Source organism: Choristoneura fumiferana, chromosome 6, assembly GCF_025370935.1.
Source record: "Choristoneura fumiferana chromosome 6, NRCan_CFum_1, whole genome shotgun sequence".
Classification (NCBI taxonomy): domain Eukaryota; kingdom Metazoa; phylum Arthropoda; class Insecta; order Lepidoptera; family Tortricidae; genus Choristoneura; species Choristoneura fumiferana.
Window position 1 is genome coordinate 17,693,958 of NC_133477.1, and position 25,000 is coordinate 17,718,957.

The 25,000-nt window shown below is 40.6% G+C and overlaps 3 protein-coding genes across 3 annotated transcripts; 1 reads left to right on the plus strand and 2 right to left on the minus strand.

Annotated features, from left to right (window-relative positions):
- Positions 1-438: 438 nt before the first annotated feature.
- On the plus strand, positions 439-14,258 carry LOC141429242 (integrator complex assembly factor Brat1-like). The gene is made up of 5 exons (XM_074089515.1): positions 439-789; positions 1,399-2,813; positions 4,671-4,875; positions 11,360-11,535; positions 13,304-14,258. The coding sequence occupies exons 1-5, from the start codon at positions 648-650 to the stop codon at positions 14,186-14,188; spliced, it is 2,823 nt and encodes a 940-aa protein (XP_073945616.1). The 5' UTR covers positions 439-647; the 3' UTR covers positions 14,189-14,258.
- On the minus strand, positions 14,256-21,395 carry LOC141429243 (integrator complex assembly factor Brat1-like). Its single transcript, XM_074089517.1, has 5 exons — positions 20,740-21,395; positions 18,756-20,185; positions 17,992-18,196; positions 16,529-16,704; positions 14,256-15,603 (listed from the first exon to the last, which is right to left on the minus strand). Exons 1-5 carry the CDS (start codon positions 20,864-20,866, stop codon positions 14,770-14,772), a joined length of 2,772 nt encoding a protein of 923 aa, XP_073945618.1. The 5' UTR covers positions 20,867-21,395; the 3' UTR covers positions 14,256-14,769.
- Positions 21,396-23,238: 1,843 nt separating this feature from the next.
- On the minus strand, positions 23,239-24,985 carry mRpL12 (mitochondrial ribosomal protein L12). The gene is made up of 3 exons (XM_074089518.1): positions 24,804-24,985; positions 24,445-24,718; positions 23,239-23,514 (listed from the first exon to the last, which is right to left on the minus strand). Exons 1-3 carry the CDS (start codon positions 24,863-24,865, stop codon positions 23,311-23,313), a joined length of 540 nt encoding a protein of 179 aa, XP_073945619.1. The 5' UTR covers positions 24,866-24,985; the 3' UTR covers positions 23,239-23,310.
- Between the last annotated feature and the right edge of the window lie 15 nt (positions 24,986-25,000).

Below are 25,000 nucleotides of genomic sequence, written 5' to 3' on the forward strand. Positions count from 1 at the left end.
AGAAAATATCTGCGATACAGATAAATCCGTATAAATGGCAGCACTGACTGACATGACAAGACAGACACAGACAAGACAAGACAACCCTGCCTATGCCCACAGACTACTAATACTTGACTAATACCAACCAAATACCAACTCATACCAACCAAAGGAAAGGGATACTTCTTTGATGAACGGTACGTATTGATGATCGAAGGGATACTTAGATAATATGTTTTTTTAGTTTTAGTTATTAGTTAATAGTAAGTAGTTAGTTTTTTATGATTATATTTTTATATTTTCTTGTAAATAATGCTTTGCAATAGTTTGCAATATGGTTACCACATGGTTACTTATAAGCTCTCTGGTCCAATTGTCCAAAGCTCAGTTAAAAAAATAATACTAAAATTGTAAATTAATTAATGTCACTGTCACTGTCAGCCAGCCACAGGCTAGCAGTAGCAAGCAGGCAGAGGCAGCGCGCACACAGAGTACATTGAATATATATAGAAAGGCACGCAGGCGTGTATTTAGCTAGATTTAGCTGCTGCGTAGTGTTGCGAAGTTATTATTGTGATAGTAATAATTTCGGCGGTGTAGTGTAGTGAAGACTAAATAGTATTATAGTACTCTTAAGTGGCTCGTTGTACATACATCATTAAAACATGGCTTGTAATCCAAAGAACGTGGAGACTTCCACAGTAAATAAATTTAAATTGTTGTTCGCGAAAATTAATGAACCTACTTGTGTTATGGACAATTATTACACAGACAGTTTGATCAATAAAATAATAGAGACTAGAAAAGGTAATTATATTTTTTCTAGAATACATTTTTCTTAAACACCTACAGGCATATTTATTTAAAATTAGAGAAACACAAATGAAATTAGTAGCCTTAACCTGTCACGCGTCCTAGAGACAACATTAGACATTAGTCTTTAGACGTACATTAAAGACTGACTTGAGGACATTTCCCGCACAAAAAAAGTAAGGTACTAATGTAGTCTCTAGGACGCGTGACGGATTAATGCTGTTAGATATTTTCTACTAAAAGGTAATCAATTTTTATGTCCTGGGTTCGATCACTGGCCGGGGCAGATATTGGTATGAATAATATGAATGTTTATTCTCGGGCCTTGGATGTTTAATATGTATTTAAGTATGTATTTTGAGCTAAACTCGATTTAAGACGTGAGTTATCCATTATAATATCATTTAATTTAATAAGTACTTATGTATTTATCTATATAAGTATGTTATACCTTGCCTAGAACTCATAGTACAAGCTTTGCTTAGTTAAGGACTAGGTCAATTGGTGTCAATTGCCCAAGGAAATCAAACTTTCAAACTTTGTTATAAAATACCCCTTTACTTCACTTGTGAATTACCTATTAAATAACACTTTTTTTTTCAGATAATAACTACATCTGTTATATAGCAGACCTGCTCCTTGAACCCATACAAAATTTGGAAAAATATCATGTCTCAGTCCAAGTATTTCTGATCAGATTACTGGCCTTCTGTGTCAGTAAAGAGTTGTACTTCACTAAAATAATGTGTAAGAAAAGTAACTCGCTGAGCAAAGCTTACAGCGAGCTGGGGTCTCCAACCATGGTCCCGAGCCTTCGAGTGGCTTACCTGGAAGTGGCACTATCCCTCGTAGACCACCACACCGGCCTGTACTGGCTGCTTGAAACTGGCATGTGGAAGGAAATTCTCAGTACCAACAATGATTTTAAAACTGTCTTTGTTACCAGACAAAAATACAAATTCATTTCAAAACTTGTATGGAGAATCAATGATTTAGAAGACGAAGATAACTTAAGGTTAGTCCTTAATTACATAATGAAGCCCTTGGAAACTGAATTCATTATAACAGAATCAATTACTATTGATGAAGAGGAAGACACTTGTAGGGAGTTTGAACCAATGCTTCAAATGCTGAACTCCATCTTGAGTGATGGGAGTCAGGTTACCAAGACTACTCTATTCATGAACTTGCTTCTGAATGATTACAAAGTGGTTTCACATCTTCTTGTCGTAAGTGACAGGTTTCGCAAAGAAAGCTTGACATCCGTCTTGAATAAAGTGGTCTTTCGTTTAGTGCTAGCTAAAATATTCCATCAAAAACCATTGGCAGATGACACTGTTTATAGCGTAGAGGACTTTCTTGAACTTCGGGTCATATATTTCAATACAGTGCAGTTCTTGATCATGAGGCGCAATGCCATGGCAATACTGGACTACTGTCATTCCTGTAATGTAATTTGGAACACGGTTTGGCACGATAGAAAACCAGAAATGTGCAAACCTGATGGGAAAAAAGTGGATTTGCAGAATAAAATGTTGTTCTTGTGTTTGGTGCCGCCTTTGGCTTTTATAGGCAGGAATAAGCCAATGAATTCCTTGGAGGACAAGGTGCAGGCATACATAATGAGATTGATTAATGCAAGTTGCGAGCACACAGCTAAAGCAGCCATGGGGTTGCGGGAACTGACTCTGGAACTGGATACAGAGTCCATTGTTCTTCAGAGTGTGAAAAGACTATCAAGCTTGAACAATTCAATGAATAATGAACAAGCTAACTTGATTTTCCAAGGTTTGTTTTATATACTGAAGCAGTTTGATCCCACTGAAGTGTGTGGAGACTCGACTCCAGAGTCAATGTTCCAGGAGGATCAGGAGAACCTCTTTGTGTTCACATATGTCTTAGAAGCGGTGCTCTTGCTGGTTAAGAATTATGATATCAATTGGCAAGAGAGTTTGGAAGTCATTTGTTTATACAATGTTGTCTATAATATTTTGAAGAAACAAAATCTATCAACTAAGGTAAGCATGTTTCATTGGTCAACAACTTTTTTTAATATTTAAGGGGTGTCTCAGCACTCTGCAACAGTGGCATTTTACGTTCTTTATCATTTATGATAAATAAAATGAGTTTAACACGTTCATAGTAGAGATGTAGCATTTCATGCAATATTTTATTTTTCTTTCATACATTGATTATGTAATGCAAATATTGCTGTACATAAACTTTTTTAATCATAGACAGGTAATCTACATTGAAAGAGAATGATTGTGATTGAATTTTGTTTAATCTAATATTATTCAACTATTTATTAAATGTTACATTGTTAACTAAAAAAATATATAGATAAAAGTTTGTGTATAAAAATTTGATTATGATTTTTTTTTTTATTTGACTGGATAGCAAACGAGCAAGTGGGTCTCCTGATGGTAAGAGATCACCACCGCCCATAAACATCTGCAACATCAGGGGTATTGCAGATGCGTTGCCAACCTAGAGGCCTAAGATGGGATACCTCAAGTGCCAGTTATTTCACCGGCTGTCTTACTCTCCACGCCGAAACAACAGATGCAAGCACTGCTGCTTCACGGTAGGATTAGCAAGCAAGATGGTGGTAGCAACTCTGGGCGGAATTAATAAATTATCAATCAAGTGAAGAACATCTGGCGAAATTGCCCTCAGCCCTTTTGTCAGCCTCATTTTTTTTTCATTTGCCGCGGTTTCTCGTGGACAGCTTTCGCTGGCCAGAGTCTAACAGATCAGTCTTTAATAAGGAAGTAACCAAAGAACTAAAACAATTAAGTACCTACTTTGCTCATCCACCGAAAAGTGAAGTGATTGAAATTAATTATCAAAAGTGACTTATAGCTGAGATTGTGGTAGAAAACCGGCCAAGAGCGTGTCGGACACGCCTGAAATAGGGTTCCGTAGCCAGTACGAAAAAATTAAGTAATATTTTTCTAAGGATTTCGTATTTTTTACGGAATATTCCAAGTTTAGGTATATTTTATACCTTAGGCTGCTATTTACTCTTATATAATAATAATAATAATAATAAAGCCATTTATTTCCGATTTAACACTTATAGAATATCCCTTAAATCGGTGTGCCTTCTGGCATAGGCCTCCTCCTACAATCTCCACTCTGCTCTGTCATCCGCAACTCTGGTCCACTGTGGCCCCAGGGTCAAACGGATATCGTCCACCCACCTCCTTATTGGGCGTCCAACTTAACCGTTATAGTTTTCCTTGTAAGTTTGATATACTTACTACAATCCTGAATTTTTTCAAAATTTTCCACCCACCGGTTCTGATTTTAGAGGGGGGGGGGGGCTCGATTTTAATGAAAATTTGCACTTTAAAGTTGAATATTTTGCAAACAAATCACTGAATCCAAAATCGTTTTAGCAACCCCCTAATGGTTTTAAAAGACATATCCAACGATACCCCACACTACAATATTGGACGGGAAAAAAAAATCACCCCCACTTTACGTCTATGGGAGGTACTCTAAAAAAAAAATTTTTTTTTGAATTTTTTATTATAGGTACCATTTTGTCGGCATAGTTTACATATATATTCGTGCAAAATTACAGCTTTCTAGCATTGATAGTCCCTGAGCAAAGCCGCGGACGGTCAGACAGACAAACAGACAGACAGGCAAACATGGCGAAACTATAAGGATTCCGTTTTTGCCATTTTACTGCTATGGAACCCTAAAAAGGATTAAATTTAAGTAAATTCTATGAAACCCACAATCACGTAACTACCTAATGCTCAAACGTTTTTTTACATTTCATTTAACCCGTTAACATTTCTATTCTTTTAGTTCTGTAATGCCAATGCACCTACAATATTAAATTAATTTCCCCTTTTCAGTTCGTAGTAACAGCCCTGAACGTGATAGCGGTGACGGTGAAGAAGTTCCTCCCCCCGAACCTCAGCCTGCTGATGGAGTCCAAGCCTGGCTCGGCTATCCACGACCTCGGCCGCCTCGTCTACATGAAGATGCATGACTTGCACTGGGAAGTCCGGGACTCTGCGCTGGAACTACTCCACGTCTGCACCGAGATCTCTTATATAAGTAAGTGTAACAGTAGTTCGTAAGCACGACCTGCAGTATCTTGTCTCAGTAAGCCATTATTGTTTTCATCAAGGAAGCCATTGGGACGTTTATTGTGTAAAGGTTCTACTGCAGGTCGGGCTTATTGCGGTTTATCTATAAACATCCCGGTGCGAATATCGGCAACGCCATAGTCTCCGCAATCGCGTGTAAGAGGGAAGCCAGACGAGTCTCATTTCTTGAGTTGTGAGTCGCGTTCACGTATCTTCGGTCGCGTAATTTCTGCTGCATTCGGATTTAGGGTGAAGCCAGACGAGCATAATTTTTTGAGTTGTGAGTCGCGTTAGCGTATTTTCGGTCGCGTAATGTTTGCTGCATTCGGATTTAGGGTGAAGCCAGACGAGCGTAATTTTTTGAGTTGTGAGTCGCGTTCGCGTATTTTCGGTCGCGTAATGTTTGCTGCATTCGGATTTAGGGTGAAGCCAGACGAGCGTAATTTTTTGAGTTTGTGAGTCGCGTTCGCGTATTTTCGGTTGCGTAATTTCGCTGCATTCATTTAGGTGAACCAGCCGAAGCGTAATTTTTGAGTTGAAGAAGTTCCGTCCCCGATTTTCGCCGCTAATGGAGTGCATTCGGCTTTAGGGTATCCACGACCTCGCCGCCTCGTTTACATGAAGATGTGACTTGCACTGGCGAAGTCCGGTCGCGCTGGAATACTGCTGCACCGGATTTTAGTAAGTGAACAGACGTAAGCACAATTTGCAGAGCTTGTGAGTCGCGTTTTCATCAAGGAATTGGGACGTTTATTGTGTAAAGGTTCTACTGCAGGTCGGGCTTAGGGTGAATCTATAAACAGCCCAATTTTCGAGTGCGTTCATTTCGCGAAATCACGGTAATATCGGTCGCGTAATGTTTGCTGCATTCGGATTTAGGGTGAAGCCAGACGAGCGTAATTTTTTGAGTTTGTGAGTCGCGTTCGCGTATTTTCGGTCGCGTAATGTTTGCTGCATTCGGATTTAGGGTGAAGCCAGACGAGCGTAATTTTTTGAGTTGTGAGTCGCGTTCGCGTATTTTCGGTCGCGTAATTTCTGCTGCATTCGGTTGTATAAAACGAAAGCGAAAAGTCCAGTTCGAAGAGTCAACTCATTTTCAGTCGCCGTGTGGCACAACTGGACTTTTGTATGAAACCGAATGCAGCCGAAATTACGCGACCGAAAATACACGACTCACAACTCAAAAAATTACGCTCGTCTGGCTTCACCCTTAACCTTGCTTTGCGATCGTTTTATCGCTTCTGTTGTGAGATAAACAAAAACGAGAACAACACGCCTCACGCACAAAAACCGACTAAAGAGACTTTGGCATGACGCGTGGTATAACAAGTAACATATAAACTTTAAGTCTGCGCCAGATTTCCTCGCTATTTCCTATGACACTCGTCGAGTTTGTGACTCTATCATCATAACGGCCAACCAAAAAAAAAAAGAAAAACTCAAGGAAAGAACATCTCAAAAACGACAGACTTGAACGAATATTATGAACCTGACAACTGAGCTGGACGAGCAAACGCAAACTACGTGTTTAATTGCAGGTGGTAGGACCTTGTGCAAGGTCCGCCCGGATTGCTACCACTATCTTGCTCGCTAATCCTGCCGTGAAGCAGCAGTGCTTGCATTGTTGTGTTTCGGCGGGGAGAGTAAGACAGCCGGTGAAATTACTGGCACTTGATAATTAAAAAATGATAACTGGTCTGATAGAACTGTTCTGTTCTTAATATATAAGTTAATGTGTCTACTCCAATAATTATGCGTGATTTATTTTCTTTAAAAACCGTTAATAAACATTTGTTCGTTTTTAAAGAATATAAAAGTCTATCGCGAATAATTATTGGAGTAGGTAGACACACATTTTTAATTTTCATTAAATTTTTATGGAATAATCGAGAATAACTAACAAAAAAGCAACGTTGCCAGCTCAGCAGGTATAAATAAACGCTCTTAAGTCAGGGCTGGATTAACCGTGGCGAGGCCTCTATCCAATGCAAATCCCGGGGCCCCTTTTCAGCCGGTTGAACATCATCAGCTCTTTTCAAGTTTAATCAAATCTAGTGCCAGCATGCGTCGAAAAATAGCAATATTCCTAATGTCATTCTGGATACAAAGTTTCCAATTCAATTTTCACTCTATGATAAGTACATTTTTATTTTGTGCGCGCGCGGGGCCCCTACTCTGGTTAATCTGGTTATGGATTTTGATTTGATTGAATTTTGATGCTGACTCTACCATTTAGGTTTGGTATATTGATGCTGTCATCGGAAATGGTTTAAGATTCAAAACAGCAAGTCATATGCTTCTGACCATCCCAACCCAATGTACCTATTGTAAGATTTGTAAGTCAATAAAACTACTGACAAAAACGCAGAGCGTCGTATGAAAAAATTATCAACTCCCGGTTCAGTTTGGGGTCATCTTTTTTATCAGCTTACTGCGACTGTGAAATACTCCTTGCTGTGACTCTATTAATCTTTATCTCGCTTGAAAGTTTGAAAAAAATGTTACTATTCAAAAATAAATAGTTCAAATAAGATACTCGAAGTTCTCTGATTTTTCGCCGAAATTATTTTTCCCAACTGTTTGACATGGATGAACGATTTTTTAAAAAAATGTAAATACTTCAGGATTGTTAAAATCTAACCCAACCTAATCTATAGTGTTCTACAATCTACAGGATAGTCCTGAAATATATCCTAGTTTACAGTTTCAGAAAAAAAAATCGTTCATTCGTTCATATGAATCATAATCAATATTTTCAACGAAAAGCCGGGGTTTGAATAAGTCAAGCAATTAACAGTCAATCGCTTGACTACATAGTTATTACTATGTATAGAGTCGACAAGAATTTTTAGGGTTCCGTACCCAAAGGGTGCCAACGGAACCCTATTACTGAGACTCCACTGTCTGTCTAAAAACAGAATAAAATGCATAAAAATACAACACATTTGATTTTTTTTGCCGTTTTTTGCTCGATATTATTAACAGCAACAGGTAGACGCTTGAAATATTCATTTAGTTGTATAATCACTTTAAAAATAAATAATTAAATTAAAATAAAATAAATATTTAAGGGGGGCTCCCAAACACAACAAACTTGTTTTTTTTTCCTTTTTTTGCTAATGTCTAATACGGACGGAACCCTTCGTGCGCGAGTCCGACTCGCACTTGGCCGGTTTTTTTATCAGTTGCTTTCGAATGGTATCATAGAATTATGTGATTTCTGCCATCGGTCCTCTGATCATTTTATATAGTGAGATTATACTAGTTTGGTGGAATCTCTCTCCAGATAAATCTTGTTATGGCGCCATCTTGGATATGCCATACATACCTATATCTCTTGAGAACGTTGTACTACGCATTCCCCATTGATAGCGACGCTGTCGCGGACCTTCAGAGCTGCAGCCGCCTAGCCCAGGCGATAAGATAGAAAGATAGTATATCTAAATGATAAGGACTAATTATAGCTTAGTATTTTTTTACGCTTAGGTGTTATTAGTTGCCGATATTTTCTAACGCGCTCATTGGTCAAATCAACTGTATTAAATGACAACCTTCAATTTATTTTTATTAAAAAGTCTTGTTCCGAGGGTTGACTAATGTCTAACCCAAACATTTTTTTACAAATGATTCGTTTCTGAAACTGTAAATGTTTCAACTCTCGTGCTGACTCCTACACCTATAGTTACAGTTAGGTACTCCTTCGTTGTAGCAGTTCGTCTATTTGATGCGTAGGTGGCGCCACGGTCGCTTTATGTTAATTCAAGATACCTACTTCTAATAACTTGGCCAATGTCGCGTCATGAACTTATAAATTAAAAATATAACGGTTTAATTTAAAAAAAAAAACCACTTGTGGAGGGATGCTCCAATGAGAGGTCTCTCTCCAGGCAAGTGTTATGCCTGGGGACCGAAGTCCGAAGGACGAGCGTTGGTAGTTGTTTATATGCGTCAGAGTTGTGAAACTTCGATAGCGCGATGTAGAACACGGTTGGAGTTTCTATATGTGCTCACTAGATGGCGCTAGGAGTCGCTACACATTCGAAATGGCTCATTATGTTTATTTATAAATATTCTGAATATAATAAGTACCTACTCTTCTTATTATAGGTACGGCATGATTTGGCACAACTCTGTGTCTTACGAAAGTTTATCTTTAAATCAATCAACTCACAATATCTGAGATTTAAATTGTTGAGCAATGTTTTGAAACGCGGCTGCAAAGAATATCCACTGTTGGGTTGTCCATCTGAATACCAAATTTCATCCGGTTCCGTTCAGCCGTTTTGAAGTGAAAAAGTAACAAACAACAAACATACGTCTGCACAAACTCACTAACATTTATAATATTAGTTAGATCCTAAGATATTTGTTCTTTTTAGTTGCAAAAAGAACAAATATTGCCATATTGTTTAATTTTTTCAACGGAGCCCTTATTTAGGCACTTGTCCCACCGCCGACGATGAGCGAGAAGCGAGTAGAGCGAGTAACTAGAAACGAGTGGGCGAGCAGCGAGAAGCGAGTGTAGTTTTGTCGCTCGGCTGTAAGCGAGTGTTCGCGTGCGACGGGCGATTACTCGCTCCACTCGACTCGCTCGTGCGGGCGGCCGCCAAGCTGACATCGCTGAGCGAGTATCTATAGCTCAGCGAGTTTTATAGCTCTTGTCGCTGCGACAAAAGATGTAAGAGCGAGTTCTCGCCGACAGTGTATTAATATATGTGTCTCTTTTACTCACACAGGATCTTATATCTTTTGTTCGTTTCTTGAGCGAGAAAATAGTCGATAGCCAATCGTTTCCTCGTTGGCGGTGAGACAAGTGCCTTATAGGATCACTTGCGTGCCTGTCTATTATAATCATAGCTAATTTACTCCGAAACTACTGAACCAATTGAGTTGTGTGTGGAATCCTATTTTACTATGCCGACGTCCCGTTTGGTCTCTGCCGTGTATTTTTCCCAAGTAAATAAATAACTTTATTGAGTTTAAATTAATCAGTACTCCAAAATTTGGTGGCTCAAAGACGTGTAACGTTTGGTAGGTAATTAGAAACCTAAAATATAAAATTGGCATGTTCATTTTAATTGAAAGGGCTTTTTGCGAGTCCCAAATAAATATACATATACTTACAAAATATATACCTACATTAAGTACATTTAGAAAATACAAACATACAAAGGCTGCTAAAATCATTCAGTACTCTTCCTTTGGCTTTGCCGTAATAGGCCGTAGTCGAGTAAAAAGTAGTCAAAAAATTACAATACCATCCCAAGCCCAAATTTTGAAAAAATCTGTTTTATACCCATAAATTACATGAAAATCTGAATTCTATGGTATTTAAACTAACATAGGAAATATCCGCAATGTCTGGAAAAGTACGAATCCCTTTTCGCTCGAATTTAACTCGCAGTCGTTCGGTTTTTCTAAGAAAAATCCCGTATCAGTGCAGTGTTATGCAACTTATGCATATAAAAATATATGAGATGGATTATGTAATAAAATTGTTTTGTCAAAAGATTTGAGCCACGCGACTTATGAAGGTCAGGTGGCGATTCTAATAAAAGGGCTTATTGTCATCTTCGTGTCAATTAATTTCAGCTTTATGTTGATGAAAATAGAATCTACAATTGAAATTGTGACTACAACTGTGGGTGGTAATTTTGACTCGTTCATCATTTCCATTAATTAGAGCCTTGGCTAATGACGCTTTTTTGTATTATTTGTTGTTGTATGTTTGTATGTATGTACAGTACATGTATAATGGATGTGACCTTACAGCAGGTATATTGTTTTATTAGAATATTTCCGTCGTAGAACACGGAAAATCCCGACAAAACGGTATGTTTCCAATCAGCATTGAAATAGCGTGGGAATCACGGCCAAGCCCTCTCATTCTGAGACGAGACCATTCTGAGGTTTTAGAATAGAACGGACTTATCTCTTCCCATGAGTTTGAGTGACAAAATAAAAGATGTTTCTAGTATTTTTTGATAATCTAGGCCGTTAGAATATGTTTTTTACTCAGAAAACTAACTACCCAAGGCTACGTATGTAGGATTTACTGTCATTTGGTACAAATGGAAAATGGACAACTCGAAATACGTCAAAGCAGAAAAATGGCAATTTGAAATACATCAACAAGGAAACTCCTGAATATTGAATATCGTCGAAAATAGAATCTAGTCCTATGGTAAAATTGTCAAATTATACATTGCCGAAAAAGAAACGACCACTTGTCTGGGTTTAATTAATTCACAACAAAAATAAATTTAGTTCCAAACATTTTTCAGCACAATTACATTTTGACAAAATTAACTTTGAATGGTATTCATTTTGATCCAAATTTCATTTGGACCGAATGACAGTAAATCGCGCTAAAACCGCGCGGTTAACCGCATAGTGCGTACATAGCCTAATTGTCTTAAGTCGGTTTTCAATATATATTTTTTTATTTCCAGAGTTCCCGCCGTTTCAGAAACAGATAATAGAGAACGACCTGATGGTGGTGGCGGCGGCGGTCGCGCTGAACGACCACGAGTTCTACGTGACGGCGTCGGCGCTCAAGTGCCTCGGGGCCGCCTGCAAGATCACGGCCATATGGGACCAGCTGCAGAACAAGTACCCCGACATACAGGTGGGTTGTTTATTTATTTTTATCTACACCCATAGTAAATCCTCAATTATGCGTTCAAACACCATAGGTAATGACCAGCATTACGACATTGGATTCTATTATGAACAGGCTATGAGCAGGTCGTCGCGCGCGCAGCGGGCGCAGCTCGTGGGGCAGACATACCTACCTAGTTCTCGTTAATGCAGGTCATTCTCAATGGTTCTTGAACACATGATAGAGGATTTAATATATGGATATAGATAAAATATTGTATGCAACTGTACGTAATTAGGCCTTAAAACACTCATGTGACCCTATTATGAAACTCGACTACGCCTCGTTTCATAAACCCACACTCGTGTTTTAAGGACCCCTATTACGGTACAGTTGCATAAAATACTATTTTGAACCGGCTGTTGCTGTTAGAGCCCCGGCAGACAATGGCGGCGCAAGATCTAAATTCGGCGTGGGCAAGAGTATTTTACGACACACCATACATTAGTTGTCGGAATTTTAAGTGAGCAAAATAATTGGGCTTCTTAATCGGTACAAAGATGTATGTAAGTAACGGCCGATATCGAATCGTTATAGTGTGTGCATTTGCATACATCTTTATACTGATAAAGAGCCCAACTAAACTATCGGCCGATAGAAAGTCTGCAGTCTGCGGGGCTCTTAGCCTCAGATGGCTTTTACAGCTTACCGGAGAGAGGACGAGCTGCCAGACGGGCTCAGTAAGTATAGTTTATCTCAGGTGGGTTGCTATCACGAGACGTGGTGGACTAAACTGCAATACACACATAGGACGGCAGCGGATCGGGACGGGAGTGCGGTGGTCCTATTTACGTGTCTGATATGAACAACATCACACCGCGGCACCCGCGCACGCTCGCGCCCGCCTCGCGCTCGCCGTCGGTGTAATGTTCATCACATACACGTAAATAGGCCCGCCGCACTCTCGACACTTTACAATGGGGCGGACGGGGCGGCCCGCCTCGGGCCTTCAGTCCCGAGGGGCCTCTAAATGTCCACAAATTCTCTTGATACAGTCTTGATTCTGGATTTATTTTGGAGGGCCTCATTTAGCTAGTGGACATTTCAGTGGACCCCAAATTTTTTATTAACTGATAATTTGAAACGAAACCATTTTGAAACAAAATCTTGTTATTCCATTGTCAATTGCTACTTCCTACACGTACTGAGGAATTCTGGAAACTTCCCGTGAGTGGTATTCTCTATTATTTGTATTAAATTAAATTAACTATGACCTTGGGGACAACAAAAGAGTATATCGTTTCTTTATAGGCCGGCAACATAACGACTCTATTGGGTCTGCTGGTTCTCATGGATGTTGGAGATCGCTTACCATTAGGTTACCCTTTTATACGTTTGCTAACCTAATATTATGAAGAGAAAATATTTGGTTGTGTGTTTGTTCGTAAGGAATAAATTCAATAAACCCTCTTTCCTCTTTTACCAACTGCCCGGTAAAGACTACGGAGCCAATTTTATGCCAGGAACATAATGATCTTCCCACGGAATGCAACTTAAGTAGCGAGTAGTAGCTAGTTAAAAAATAAATATCCTTAACCTTTTCAACGCCAAAGACTACCGCAGGGTCCACGCCAACGACCTATATATACGTCCATTACTTCAATGCAAAAGCAACCTTCGTTCAATTGTGTTAAGGTTCAATTTTAGGCATTGCAATATAGAAGCCTGGCGTATGGGTGATGTCTTTTGTATTTGACGTGGCGGCGAAAAGGTTAAAGCTATGTCTCATTTTCAGGATCTCCTATTGGGCTTGCTCCGCAACAACCAAGAGGGTATAGTACGCAAGGAAGCCTGCAACGTCCTCAACGAAATCTACCTCAACATCAAACTCTCGCCCGCCTTCAAGCAGAAGCTCTACGAGCAAATGGTCGCAGCTGCCATCAGCGATTTCCACTGGGAAGTCCAACTCGCCGCCCTCAAGTTCTGGAAAAACGTCATACGTTCCAGGATGTGCGAGCAAGGCATGCTCGATGGTGTGTTCCCGCCCGTAACCTTCTCCAAAGAATCCAGAAAGATCGTCACGTTGAACAAAGCAGAAATACAACGGAGACTCCTCAGGATGCTAGACAACCTCGCCTCGGTCGGATGCCTCACTGTATTAACGAAGTTATTACACGAAGACACGGAGGTAGAAATCATGGACGCGAACCTCTCGTTATCGTTACTCCTACTAGATATTTTGAAGCGTTACGAAGTGCCAGAATGCATAAAGCCGGTCGATGGAGAGCCGCGCACAATGCAAGAATTCTTAGCTGATCCGAGAAAAGATGAAAGCATGGACGACGACGATGTGATTATAAAAACTGAGGAGTCTGAATCAGATAATGTCATAGATAGTATTATAAACGTCGATGACATGAACTTGCTCACACATATCTATGAAAGACATATGAAATTACAGAATAACAAGCCGGAGTTGCAAGCTAAGCCGTTGATCAAATTGCTGCGGTACGTTCCTCCATATTTGTTTGTGAATCATCTTATGAGCAAGGACTTCAAAGGTGTCATCGAGTATAAGAAACAGTGGAGGAACGGAATCCGGAGCGTCGAGTCGCTTCTAGACGACGTGCTTGGCATTTACGAAATAGGCGAAGAGGTCAACAACTTGGATTGCTACTGAGATTATTTACCAAATCTGTTATTTTTCTGTTAAGATTAGATTTATTGTAAAAATAAAATGTACATAATTATGTTGAACTTTTTACTGATGCCTCATTATCGGTTCAATAAAATCACATTTTAATTATTTTAACTAACATATCACAAAATTATAAAAAATCTTATTCGTATACTCATGTAAAACAGTAACTGTCTATCTGTGAGTATTGCAACCGTTGCCAAAACAAATCGCGTGCCAACATTGACCGGGCTTACGCCCTTAGCTATTATCTTGCCTGATTCGCTATTTCTCGGTTTTATTCAAGTAAGTAGTAAACGGAATGTTTGCAATTTGAAATGATCTTGGAATGGCTCCTCTGAACGACCATTTTTGGTATAAGGACCTACCCTAGCTGGTGCAGTTTGCACAGAACGGGATCGCGAGGACACCTATTGAAAAATAGTATGAGAAGCGCTAACTGCACGCGTCGCGTGCGACTGATTGTAGTTGCATACCCACACCCGCAGGCGTGCGCCCGCGCCAGCTAGCGTAGGCCCTAATATTCAATCGCATACACAAAAACATGAGATCTAATACTAACATTATAAATCAGACTGCGGACTACACTGGTCATGCTTGCCCGACGCATTTGGCGTTATCAGCTCGTATATTAGCGTATCTAAGTCTACGGGCTCTGTCGATTCCTTCTTACTGTCTATTATAGCCTTGTAATCCGTCGATTTGAATAAATCTATGAACTTATTCGGATGGAGAATCTCCACGGTATTTAGGGTGTCTTCCGGTAAATAATTCGCGTCGAAGCATTCGAAGAGCTCGGAAATTATATCAGACTGGTCCGGCTTGATCGCGTCAGGGGGCGACGTTTTGATGGCATTCATCTCTACGTCGCCGTTCACCCTGGGCTCATTGCTAGTGCTGGGTTTCTGCTCGATCGAGAGCCTGTCGTTCACACGAAACTTATAATAGTCAACAGCAGCGACGAGTTTGCTCGCCAAGTTGTGTGTTTTTTCGATAACTTCTATGTGATTACTCGGGCTCATACATTTCAAGAGAACTGTCAGGCAGCCGCTGGTGGACAGGTGGTCCATGATAGCTTCGACTTGTTTGAATATCTCCTTGTCATCTAGCGTTATTATTTTTCTCTTTTCCTTTGAGAATGTGACCGTGGGGAACTTTCCGTCGATCATTCCTCTGTCCGTGAAAAGGTTCCTAACGACTTGGTTCCAGTAATTGAGAGCGGCGATCTGGACCTCCCAGTAGGAGTCCTCGATAGCTGCCTTAGCCATGACGCGGGAAACGTACGTCCTAAAAGCCTTAGTGACTCTGTGGTTGATGTACACGTGAGTGAGTACGTTGGCAGCTTCCTTCCTCACCTCGCCTTCGGAATTGTACCTCAATATGTTCACCAATTGCTCCTGAAATAGATAAAAAAAAAATGTAACGTAGAACGTAGATGACTAATGCGTTATCAGTCTGCGATTTACAATGCTACTATCTTTAGGTTTTAGGAACTAAAGGCAAGACCGCCTTCGAACATACACTTCAATTATGCCAATGGTACTCTAACCTGTGCTGCTTGCAAAACAACGTTATCTGCAAAGATCGGCTACGTCAGCCATGTAAGGGCTAAACATCCCAGCCCATAAATGCAATACGAGACTCAGGTCACTGTAGCCGAAAACGGCTAGGTATTTGATTATCTTTAGGTTTTTATCTACGTTAGTCATAATTTAATCGGGAAATGGGAGATTTCATCAAATCATGATCAATCATGCACTGGCGTTAACTACTTACTTACTTCGGTGATTGCCTCCTACCAACCTCTTTTTACCCGAATGCCAAAATGGCTGAATTGTTACCATGATATAAAAGCGTAAAACTTCTTATGATTCTACAAATCTGCTGAAATTCCGACTCAATTCATGTTGCAACATTATTATGGTATTTGCAGAGATAACGTTGATTGCCAAACAATGACAATTGAAAAACAAAATTCAAGCGCCTACTATTTTCGAACGAGCAATCCTCTGAGGCCTGTGCTCAGCAGTGGGACGTATATAGGCTGGGATGATGATGATGATGAATCCTCTGATTCTCAATATATATGGGTGCACATTTCACGGTAACATTTTATAAAAAATTATTAAGTAAATTTTCCTTACGAAATCTACCAGACCGCAAGTGCATCAGAACGGTATCGGTTTCATACATTTTATATGTTTTCGTTCACATTTATCTGATGCAGTGTGTTGTGTCGCATCAAAGCTATAGAGAGAGAAAGAGCCAGAGAGCATCACAACACAACACGACAGATAAATGTGAATGCGACTTTATACGTACGTAAAGGTCCCGGTAGTGTATGAGCAGTTCCTTCCAGACGCACTCGCAGCTGGTGGCGGCGGCGAGGCAGCGCAGCGCGCATGCGCGGGCGCGCGGCGCCGGGTCGCGCAGCGCCGCGCGCGCCGCCGCCAGCACCAGCCCGTGCTCGGAGATCACGCTGCGCAGCGGGATGAACTCTGCAACCGCAACAGTTCATCACAACGTGACTTTAACCCGTCGAGGGACAGGACCTAAAAATATGTGGCCTCTTTTTTTGAGACAGCGCGCAGGCCGCTGTGGTCACATCAAAACACCGTTGTGTGCAACCGGCGCTCGACGGGGTAAATTATTCCAGAAATAGCGACGAGCTCCGGCACGGGTTCAATTTGGAGGAAAAAAGACATGATTTTTTTTCACTTCTAATTCTCTAAAAGTAGGTCAAATATAGCCTTACGTACGAGGCGAGAGTAAAGTGAGTACTTGAGTCCCTAGGAAATAAAAGTAATTAGTTTTTTAATTTATTTCGAATGACTTAGATAAACTCAAACAACCAGTACTTGCTTAGTTTTTGTCATAAAACAAAATTGTGACGAAATGTTACGTTCTTAGTCTACGCGGTCTTAGTTCTATGCTTTTTCCGCATAGAAGGTGGCGCCATTCTAGTTATAAATTTCAGTTTGTGTAAGGACCATTTCACCGATGCGATTTTGTTACATCTATCTGGTTGGAAAAAAATACTTTGAAATTGTTGTAAAGCGTAAATAATAAACGATTAATGATTATTTTTTCTCGCAATCGAAGTGAAAAATAGAGTTTTCACCTCGAGACTAAAAGCCAATATAAACTATGTCCGCGATTCATCAGTTTTCGGAGATGGACTATATATTGTCTCTATACTTTGCGTGTATAATTTCGATTCAAAGAAACCAATTTACTAAGAATACGGCAAATTGCTAGTTATGTGGCAAACAACCTATAATGATTACGGAAACCGTTTTCGACACACGTTTGGGTCAATTAAGTGTTTTTCCCTGCACTAAAGTGGACAAATTAGTGAGGCATATTGTAGGCCTGGGAAACGTAACATCATCATCGTCATATGAGCCGTAGGACGTCCACAGTTGGACATAGCCCTTCCCAATAGACCTCCAGTTGCTCCCTTTAACCAGGTCATCCGTCCATCTCGTTTGCGGACGTCCTACGCGGCGCTTACCGATCCACAGTCTCCATTTGACAACTTTTCGGCTCGGCCATTGGTTCTCCGTATATGGCCTACCCATTTCCACTTCAACAAGTTAGTTCGCTTGGCTATGTCGGTGATACTCGTTCTATATATCTCTCATTTCTGATTCGACCCGTAGACAAACCTAGAGCGCCCTCTCCATAGCTCGCTGAGCAACTCTGAGCTTATTTATAAGACCTATAATGAAACACCACGTCGTCAACGTAACAGTACCGATTCAATTCAAAACCCAGTCACTCACTAACGTAAGCAATCTCTATGAAGCTGTGGAGCAGGTTGAGGGCCGCCTCCCGGGCTTCCCACTCGGTCCGCTGGAGCATGTCTCGCGCGGCGCCGCCCACCTCGCGCAGGGAGCCGCCGCGGGCCGACTGCAGCAGCAGCGCCAGCTCCGGGGACAGCGCCTTGCGGACGCTCACGTTGATCAGTTCTATCACCTGAATGAGCAGCTGCAACACGGAAGGATTAGATGTAGTTGCTTTTACGGGAATATTGCGATCCCGTTCCCTTTTGTTCCTTTACAAGTACCTAACCTTTCCTCATTAGTAACGAATCTAGTGCGAAAAAATCGCAGTATAAATCCAATTACTACGATTTCGTGTAACAAAAGTTGATATAATGAATAGTAGCAAGGTAAAAAAGTATGTTCATAATAAGACCCTAATCAATCATGCACGATGCCATTCATAATAATTATGTAAAGATCCCAAGTAAATGAAGCCAGGATTTAAAAAAATCTGTACATGGCCTTTATCTTGAATGATGGAGATTTTGCGATTTAACCTGATCCATTTATAGGTGGCCCGAGAGCTATTTGTGTAGGAACAACATGGGGAAAGGTCATCAAAAATGATAAAAATCATCTTGACGTAATTATAATGATGGTCGATCTCTAAGGGTCTCGCAGGTATTTTTGAATTTGAACAGGTCAGTGATATCTAAAATGAAACAGCTACAAGCAGACGCGATCACCCGCTAGGGAACAACGCCACAGGACGGTCAGCTCACCTTGGTCGGCAAAATACTCTGCTTTATCAAATTCATCAGGGCCGCCTGCAGATTTACAATCTCTAAGCTCTCGTACCAGTTGATCTCGTGGTGTTCTATTAGCATTTTGATGGCGTCGAGCGTCGCGGAGAGCAGCAGCGCGTCCTCGGGCGTGCGGAGCGGGTTCTGCACCAGCACCAGGTCACCCGAGCCGTCCGAGAGCACGTAGTCTGTCAGCGCGTAGTACACGGTCTGGAACACGATGCCGGCCTGCCGCTTGGTCAGGTGGCCGCGCAGGCGGAGCACCTCGCGCACCGAGCACACGCACGCCGGCCCCACACCCGTCGCGTGGATCAGATCCCGCATGCTGTAGGCCGCCTTGATGATGTCGTCCGGCACGATCGCCACCAGCCCGTACGTGAACGTCTCTATCGCCTCCTGCAACTCGGCGTCGTTGACCAACCTCTGTTTCGCCTTGTTCTTCACGAAAATTGGCACCAGTATCATAATCAAGAACTGATTTTGCAGGTGAAACTGTCGCCCGAATTTTTCGAACGTGCCCGTCTGCCCGGTCTGTTCCACTTTATACCAGAAGATGTGGCACCGGCAGATGAAGTCCAGGATGGTCGCGACGGATCGCTTCTTCACGAGGGTGCGGACGATTTTGTTGAAGGCCTGATTGAGTTCCTCGTTGATTCGGTTCTCGTCGCTGCGGTCGCGCAGCACGGCCTGGCGCGAGGCGGCGTAGTAATACCGCAGGCACACCTCCGCCACGAGGCACGCGAGCTCCGCGTCGTGCGTCTCCTCTAGGATCGTGGTCAGCTTCATCTCGATCAAGAAGAACTGCGACAGTATCGGCACCACATAATTGAGCTGATTCAGCCTCTCTATATCGCCCAGGATGGCCGCGACCGTGTGGAGATACGATATGAGCTGGTCGGCGGTGGTCCTCTCGCAGTCCTTGCCGATGCTGACGGCGGTCTGATAGTCGGTGGAGATGATCGGTTGCACGATGGTCTGGAGGGCTTCGAGGAGCATCGCTTCCTCGTCGTATTCGTTGAGTTTCCAGACCAGGCGGGCCATGACGTCGTAGATGCAGGTGGCGAGCGGCTCGGTGCGGTGGTGCGTATAGGGGCGGAGGATACGTGCGCAAAGCTTCTGTTCCATCACGAACTTGACGCCGGAGTAGTGCGCGGTCATCGCCACGGCTTGCTCGATGTACGAGAGATGCAGCTCGGGCGAAATCGCACGCATGTCCACTCTGTCCTTCTCCAGCAGCTTATCGAACCCTTGTATCTGGTGGAACCGGTTGAAGTGGACTTCATTGCGCAGCCCTATGCTCAGCAGCTTCACTATGAACACCTGCACGGAAGTGGTCACGTTGTCAAAGTTCTTGAGCGCGTGAACGATCAGGTCTGTGAAGAACGGAGTTTCGAGAATTTTTCCGACGCCTGAAATAAATAGCGATGCAATGATTAACGTACTAACTCTTTATTAAAAATGGTAGGTGCTTTTTAATGGGCGTTTAGTAATAATGAATAAAAATGTGCGGATATTTACTTAACCGTAGGTACAATACAAATACCTACATAATATAAAACGGTACAGGGTGTGGCCAAAAGAACAGTAAGTTTGTAGGACGTAAACAAAGGTTTGTAGATACATATCTACTTCAGTATCTGACTGAATATGTACCTAATACTAATACCTATTATAATTAATTTCAAATCTATATCGTTTCCGAAACATTAGCAGTCCCTGAAATTCATGTTTACCCAGCCCACTGTATGGGCAAGCATCTGTGAATTACAATTTGTCCTTGAATTCTTTGTGTAGAACACGCATTTGTTTGGTTTCATTGCTATTTTTAAAGCTTCACTAAAATAATTTCGCTCTTATTACGGGGGACATAAAGCTCAATAATTATTTTGGCGATTATCTTAGTTCAAGGTAGTCAAGTTTGAGACACATCAACATTGTGTGACCCAAAAAGACATGAACTCACTGTGGCCGCGGCTGCCGTCGAGGTACTTCAACAGGTTCTCCGAATGATATGCACTTATTTCGAAGGTAGGTTCCAAAAGTTTGTCAAATAGCACTTTGAACTTTTTTTTATAACCACTCACGTCCATTGTAACATGTGATTAATAAATCAAAACACGTTTCACTGTTTTATCGCGCGGCGTAAGGTATTGAATGTATGTTGGGTGGCGGCGAACTGCGGGCGGCGTGATAATGCCAGATAGTGATAACATAGCGACGGCGATCCACGCCCGGCCCGCGCCGCCGCCGCAATGAGGCGCAGCCCCATCAGACACTGCACTGTTATTATTTACCTACATACGCTGGTAACTGTTTAGATGTCGGTGTTGACGTATTGATACAAGCTAATACCTAGAGAGAATCTATCAACTATCTCCCGTAAACCTACGACGAAACAATCGCCACGTTAACGTTTGATTCTTAAAATTTCATTTTTAGTACAAGCTTCTTTTTGTTCAAAGTATGTACTTGAATTAATCGCATTTAAAGTTCAAGTCAATGGAACCACTAGAAATGGGTTAACTCTACTGGTAAGGTTCAATTCCAGACACAGACACTGGGTCATGTTAAACTAAATAAAAGCTTGTAAAAAATTCTCATTTGTTTTTTTTTAAACCTTGGAATTAGTGCCTCATTTCCCAAATAGGGTATGAAAAATTAGGTACCAATACCAGTAGAGATTTATTTTTAATCTTTAATTATTCAGTTTATGCTTCAACGGTATTGGCTCTTTACTGTGTAAATCCAAACATAAGTGCAAAGTAAATATAAGCTATATCGACAGGTTTTCCATAATACTCGTATATCAGGTAACCTGTACAGGTAAATGTACTTACCTACATTACATAATGTAAATTTTTCTTCCTAGAATTTCTTGAAGTAACGTGTTTGTTAGAGGTCATCACTTGGCCTTCGCTATAAGAAATAATTTAAGTACTTGTATACCGCAAAACTTTTTTCATTGTGGATTAGAATATCATTGCCACCAATCCATTATAGTACTACTGATGAGTCATTTTGTCGATTTGGAAATGTACGAGCTAATAATAGACAGTTGTGAAGAGTTTTTACAAAGTTAATTGTATCCAATTTGTTTTTGCTATTTAAACAATTTTAATAACTTGTGATGCTTAGTTTATAAAACTTTTTGACAGTAATTACTGTACGATATAGAAAGATATTTGAGAAAAATTACAGTTAAATACACTATTTCGTGGATTATTCTTGATTATCGCATCGTAAAAATTGTAATTGGAGACTATAGTGGAACAAAGATCCTAATGAATGCGGCAAAAAACTGAACTATCACATAAACCAGGGAGCGTTCAAGTATTACTTACGTAACGCAATTTGGGGGGAGTGGGGGTCTTGTAAAACGTTACGATGCCTTACAGAGGCGGGAGGAGATCATATACAACGCGTTACGTCACAGGTTTTTTGTAACAAGTACTTTTGAGGATATTATAGTATTATAATGTCCTCAAAAGTGGGAAATTCGCATCAACAGTTGTTGTTCTTGGCCTACAAATGCTCTGATGCTGAGTTGCCAGTGTGACTGTGCCGAAAAATGCTAACTTAATTCGGAAACCGGCTAAAGAAAAGCTAAAAAAAAAATCATAGAAATGGTCATTTTGGTGCTACGTAACATATAGGAGGGAGGAGGGGGGTACAGAAAATGTTACGGCGCATTACATGGGGGGAGGGGGGTCAAAAATCTCCAAAAATTGCGTTACGTATTACTTGAACGCCCCCTGACCATGGTGCCTTCATGCAAATAGCTCCCACATTTATTAAGATCTTTGCTGCACTATACCAACCTGCACTATACCAACTTTCAAGTCAATCAGACCATTGGAAGTGGGTAAAAGGGTCAAAATTCTTTTCATTGCAGTTGTTGACCACTCTATCACGAAATTATTTATATCTTCTAACAAATAAAAAAAATGAGGTCACATTTTTTCAGGAACAAAAACAAGACGCCAAAAAAGAATTTTGACCCAAAATATTTGCGAGATCTGTTTACACTTACATGAGAACTTGTATGTATAAGGGTGTCAAAATCTATACAGAAGAGTAGCCACAAGCAGAATATATGACTGAATGAAAGAATGTATGTGGGGCGATCAACTTTTTCTTGTCACTCATTGCTATGGTTACGTTCTCCTGAGTCACTTTTTAAACCGTAAGTTTATAGGATTAAAATTTGCCAAACATACATTTTGGTGGTGGTTTTAAGCCCCTTCTATAATTAGTCATCTAATAAGCATGTTAGTATATTGTGACACATTTCTTCTATTAAACTGACTACTTTTGACCCCTCGCTGACGAGACAGAATAACAACAAGAAATAGTTGATCAACCCATGTGGAAATAATAATAAAAGTAAGCAATACAAACCACTGTTACTAAACAACCTGTGTCTAATCTCACTGTATTGACTTTAAAATTCATGATAAATGCCTTTAGAAAAGACTACTAGTTTATTTCGCTATAGTATAATTATAAACTAAAAATATATCTATATGCTAATATTCTAATCAATTTCTATGATGGCTCCGACTTTGGTGAGTGCTTCCTTAAGTTTCTCCGCCTCGTCTTTGGAGATATCAGCCTTGACGACAGTGGGGACACTCTCAACAAACTTCTTGGCTTGCACCAGGTTGAAGCCTTCTAGAAGACTCTTTACTTCTTTGATGAGCGCCACTTTTTGCTTGTCATCAAACTTGGTCATTTTAACCTGTTGGAGGAAATAATAATTAGAAACTGCAACAGTGTTAAATACTCAGGTCATAATTTTGATTTTATGGCAATACAAATAGAAACTATGGGTACAAGTAAAAGAAATTATTTTGGTTAAGGAACAAGGGTAAGAAGAAAATTCAAAAATAGTATGTTTTTAAAGTGCCTGCCACAGACAACCAGGTATTTGTGTAGGGCTACAAAGAATTTCAAACACTGTATTTTTTTGTTGACAGAGCAGCAAAAACAACAAAATGCATAAAACACGGAATACACAGTTAAAACACTTCAGATCACAACATACTTACTTAAAGGTTTTTTATTAAGATTATTAAAGCTGAAAGCTAGGATGTTACTCATGGATCTCAAGTAAGTAATGTTGAGATTGGTTTTTGGAGTGTTTTTTTCTTTATTTTCTATTTCAACTCCAAATTTTGTTACTTTTACGGTCATCCCGTAAAATCCATATCGAAAATACAAACTGAAACATAGATGCACAGAAAAACCAGAAGAAGAGAAAAAGATCCATTCCCAGCGCTGGTCTCTTTTTTGCTTTTTCTGTGCATCTATGTTTCAGTTTGTATTTTCGATATATAATGTTGAGTCAAGACTCAAGACTATTTAAACTACACACACACATATGTTGGTGACATATATAGATATGTTACCAAGATGTCAAAAATATCTATACTTTTATGCTACTAAACATAAGGTTGATTGATGTATGTATACATATTTTTACGCTATGGCTGTATATATATTTTTGGATTTGACCATACCTAATCTACTAGTGTTTTGACACTTATTTCATGACAGAACAAGTCAACATACCAAGGTCAACCATGTCAAGGTTATAAATTGGCAGTCTGTGGTTCAGTCGAGCTAAGTTATTAAAAACTTCGTAATCATTTATTGACGTAACACTCACTGTAAAACTGGTCTTCACGGCCTTTGGAGCTGCTTCCTCTTCCTCAGCGGCCGGCGCGGCAGCCACGAATCCGCCCGTCGGCATCATGGGCGCGTCCGGTAAGTTCAGCCGCTTCTTCAGCACTTGGCTCAGTTCCGACACTTCCAATAGGTTCAGCGTCGTAATCTCAGCTACCAACTTCTCGATCTTTGGTGACACAGGCTTCTCGATACCTTCCGGCACAGGGATGGAGAGCGGCGCCGCCGCTTGAGCTACTTCTTGGTGTAATACCGACCTAGAATATAGTAATATCGCGGGTAAAGAAACCATTTCTAATGGGGTTATCATAATCATAACCTCAAAAAAAAAAAACTATTTACCATCTTGAAAATGAACGTAACTGGCGCAAGGGAAGGCTTTTGTAGATTCTGAAACCGTTCATGATATCAGTAATGACTTATTTGTGTGTATGATTAATGAAAATTTAATTTTTTCGTAAAATCTTGCTGCTCCCAGTGCCGTATAAATGACAGTTGACAGCTAAGTGTGTGTTACCATGAACTACAACTATCATATG

Coding starts and splice junctions, on each gene's coding strand:
- LOC141429243 (XM_074089517.1), bottom strand. CDS start 20,866: ATGGACGTGAGTGGTTATAAAAAAAAGTTCAAAGTGCTATTTGACAAA. Junction 20,186..20,739: donor CGACGGCAGCCGCGGCCACA/GTGAGTTCATGT, acceptor TATTTATTTCAG/GCGTCGGAAAAATTCTCGAA. Junction 15,604..16,528: donor TACACTACCGGGACCTTTAC/GTACGTATAAAG, acceptor TATCTATTTCAG/GAGCAATTGGTGAACATATT.
- mRpL12 (XM_074089518.1), bottom strand. CDS start 24,865: ATGAACGGTTTCAGAATCTACAAAAGCCTTCCCTTGCGCCAGTTACGT. Junction 24,719..24,803: donor TTACGTTCATTTTCAAGATG/GTAAATAGTTTT, acceptor ACTATATTCTAG/GTCGGTATTACACCAAGAAG. Junction 23,515..24,444: donor CCGTGAAGACCAGTTTTACA/GTGAGTGTTACG, acceptor TTCCTCCAACAG/GTTAAAATGACCAAGTTTGA.
- LOC141429242 (XM_074089515.1), top strand. CDS start 648: ATGGCTTGTAATCCAAAGAACGTGGAGACTTCCACAGTAAATAAATTT. Junction 790..1,398: donor AATAATAGAGACTAGAAAAG/GTAATTATATTT, acceptor TTTTTTTTTCAG/ATAATAACTACATCTGTTAT. Junction 4,876..11,359: donor CACCGAGATCTCTTATATAA/GTAAGTGTAACA, acceptor TTTTATTTCCAG/AGTTCCCGCCGTTTCAGAAA.